The sequence below is a fragment of the Hypanus sabinus genome, unplaced genomic scaffold (assembly GCF_030144855.1).
Source record: "Hypanus sabinus isolate sHypSab1 unplaced genomic scaffold, sHypSab1.hap1 scaffold_221, whole genome shotgun sequence".
NCBI lineage: Eukaryota > Metazoa > Chordata > Chondrichthyes > Myliobatiformes > Dasyatidae > Hypanus > Hypanus sabinus.
In genome coordinates this window covers 680,750-683,286 of record NW_026780320.1, presented here as the reverse complement: position 1 = coordinate 683,286, position 2,537 = coordinate 680,750, and the positions used below count along the sequence as shown (strand labels likewise).

The window sequence follows — 2,537 nt, the reverse complement described above, 5'->3', positions numbered from 1 at the left end:
CCGAGACCCTTCATCAGGACTGCCTGAGACTGCCTGACGAAGGTTCGCGGCCTGAAACGTTGACAGTGCTTCTCCTAATAGATGCTGCCTGGCCTGCTGTGTTCCACCAGCATTTTGTATGTGTTTGAATTTCCAGCATCTGCAGATTTCCTCGTGGAGACTACACCAGGAGTCTGTTTTTGATCGTAAAACTATCTTTATTAGAATCTACTTATAATATAGTAACTTAAGCAAGATAAACAAAAGTTAACAGTGTTATGTGTATATATGTGTGTAAATATAAATCCGAAACTATTGAGCTCGGGGGAAACAAGGCTTGGAGTCTTCAGATGGTAAATTATGAAAGTTCAGTTCAACCACGGAATATCTGATGAGAGAGATATTTGTAATCCAGGGTAAATGTCGATAGAAGGCAATTATGTCGAATTCCGCAGGTTCCATGGTGGTAAAACAAGAGAACAGTCACTGTAGATTTTATCTGTCATCCTTCCAAATCCACATACTAATTATCACCCAAAGTGACTTGTCACAAGGCATATCGTCTTCAAGTGAATTACCACACCACACCCAGGCAAGGGGTAACACATCAGTGGTCTTCACAGGATACCCCAAATCAGATCCACTCCTATGGATCAAACGAGGTGACAACCACACAGACGATGTATGATGAATCGATAATTAACCCACACTTGTGGGCATAGGAAAATTCCAAACAGTGACCCTTGGCACCTATTTCCCTTGTTTCGATCCTTCCATTTTTCCTCATTCATCTCCGTCTGACTCTGAGCGTCTGTGTCCTCAGTTAAAACTGAACAAGCTGGGAGTGATGTAAACAAGCTGCAAGTCAGACTGATTCACCTTCCTAATCTCTCTCTCTCTCTCTCTTAAAATGACAGTCCACAGCAAACAAAACCTAGGGATTCATAACAACTGACTGGTGTGCCAGTAGTTGGGATGACTGAGTGAATCCTTTCCCACATTCTCAGCAGGTAAATGGCTCCTCTCCAGTGTGAACTCGCTGATGTCTCTGTAGTGTGGAAGAGCGAGTGAATCTCTTCCCACATTCTGAGCAGGTGAATGGCCTCTCTCCAGTGTGAACTCGCTGATGTTCCAGTAATCTGGATGAGCAAGTGAATCTCTTCCCACAGACTAAGCAGATGAATGGCTTCTCCCCAGTGTGAACTCGCTGATGACTCTGTAGGCTGGATAAATGAGTGAATCCCCTCCCACAGTCTGAGCAGGTGAATGGCCTCTCTCCAGTGTGAACTCGCTGATGTTCCAGTAATCTGGATGAGCGAGTGAATCTCTTCCCACAGACTAAGCAGCTGAACGGCTTCTCCCCAGTGTGAACTCGCTGATGACTCTGTAGGTTGGATGGATCAGTGAATCTCTTCCCACAGACTGAGCAGGTGAACGGCCTCTCTCCAGTGTGAACTCGCTGATGACTCTGTAGGTGGGATGAGTAAGTGAATCCCTTCCCACAGACTGAGCAGGTGAATGGCTTCTCCCCAGTGTGAACTCGCTGGTGACTCCGTAGGTGGGATGACTGAGTGAATCCCTCCCCACAGACTGAGCAGGTGAACGGCTTCTCCCCAGTGTGAACACGCTGATGTACCAGTAGGTGGGATGACAGTGTGAATCCCTTCCCACATTCTGAGCAGGTGAACGGCCTCTCCCCAGTGTGAACTCGCAGATGACTCTGTAGGTTGGATAACTCACTGAATCCTTTCCCACATTCTGAGCACGTGAATGGCTTCTCCCCAGTGTGAACTCGCTGATGTCTCTGTAGTTGGGATGACTGAGTGAATCTCTTCTCACATTCTGAGCAGGTGAACGGCTTCTCCCCAGTGTGAACTCGCTGATGTCTAAGTAGGCTAAATAACTCACTGAATCCTTTCCCACATTCTGAGCACGTGAATGGCTTCTCCCCAGTGTGAACTCGCTGATGTCTCTGTAGTTGGGATGACTGAGTGAATCTCTTCTCACAGACTGAGCAGGTGAAAGGCTTCTCCCCAGTGTGAACTCGCTGATGTCTCTGTAGTTGGGATGACTGAGTGAATCTCTTCTCACAGACTGAACAGGTGAACGGCTTCTCCCCAGTGTGAACTTGCTGGTGAGCCATTAGGTCAAATGACTGAGTGAATCCTTTCTCAGAAATTCAACAGATCACCAGCTTCTGCCCAGTGTGGTGTGAACTGACTGATGTGTCCACAGGTCCAACTGAATCCTTTCTCACACACAGAACAGATGAATGGCCTTGCCCAGTGTGAACTTGCTGATGTACATTCAATTGTGATAACCGAGTGAATCTATTCCCACTGTCTGAGCAGGTGAACAGCCTTTCTTCTGTGTAAAATGACTGGCTTGCTATTTGGTCAAATGATCAATTGAATCCCTCCCCACAGTCTGAGCAGGAAGGATGACCGAGTGAATCCCTCCCCACAGTCTGAGCAGGAAGGATGACCGAGTGAATCCCTCCCCACAGTCTGAGCAGGAAGGATGGTCGAGTGAATCCCTCCCCATAGTCTGAGCAGGAA

General features: G+C 47.3%; 1 protein-coding gene across 1 annotated transcript; it reads right to left on the bottom strand.

Annotated features, from left to right (window-relative positions):
* Positions 1-673: 673 nt before the first annotated feature.
* On the bottom strand, positions 674-2,471 carry LOC132387789 (zinc finger protein 16-like). Its single transcript, XM_059960159.1, has one exon. It carries the CDS (start codon positions 2,120-2,122, stop codon positions 983-985), a length of 1,140 nt encoding a protein of 379 aa, XP_059816142.1. The 5' UTR covers positions 2,123-2,471; the 3' UTR covers positions 674-982.
* Between the last annotated feature and the right edge of the window lie 66 nt (positions 2,472-2,537).

Bases quoted from the DNA above. Each gene is read 5' to 3' on its own strand.
- LOC132387789 (XM_059960159.1), bottom strand. From the start codon at position 2,122: ATGGCTCACCAGCAAGTTCACACTGGGGAGAAGCCGTTCACCTGTTCA.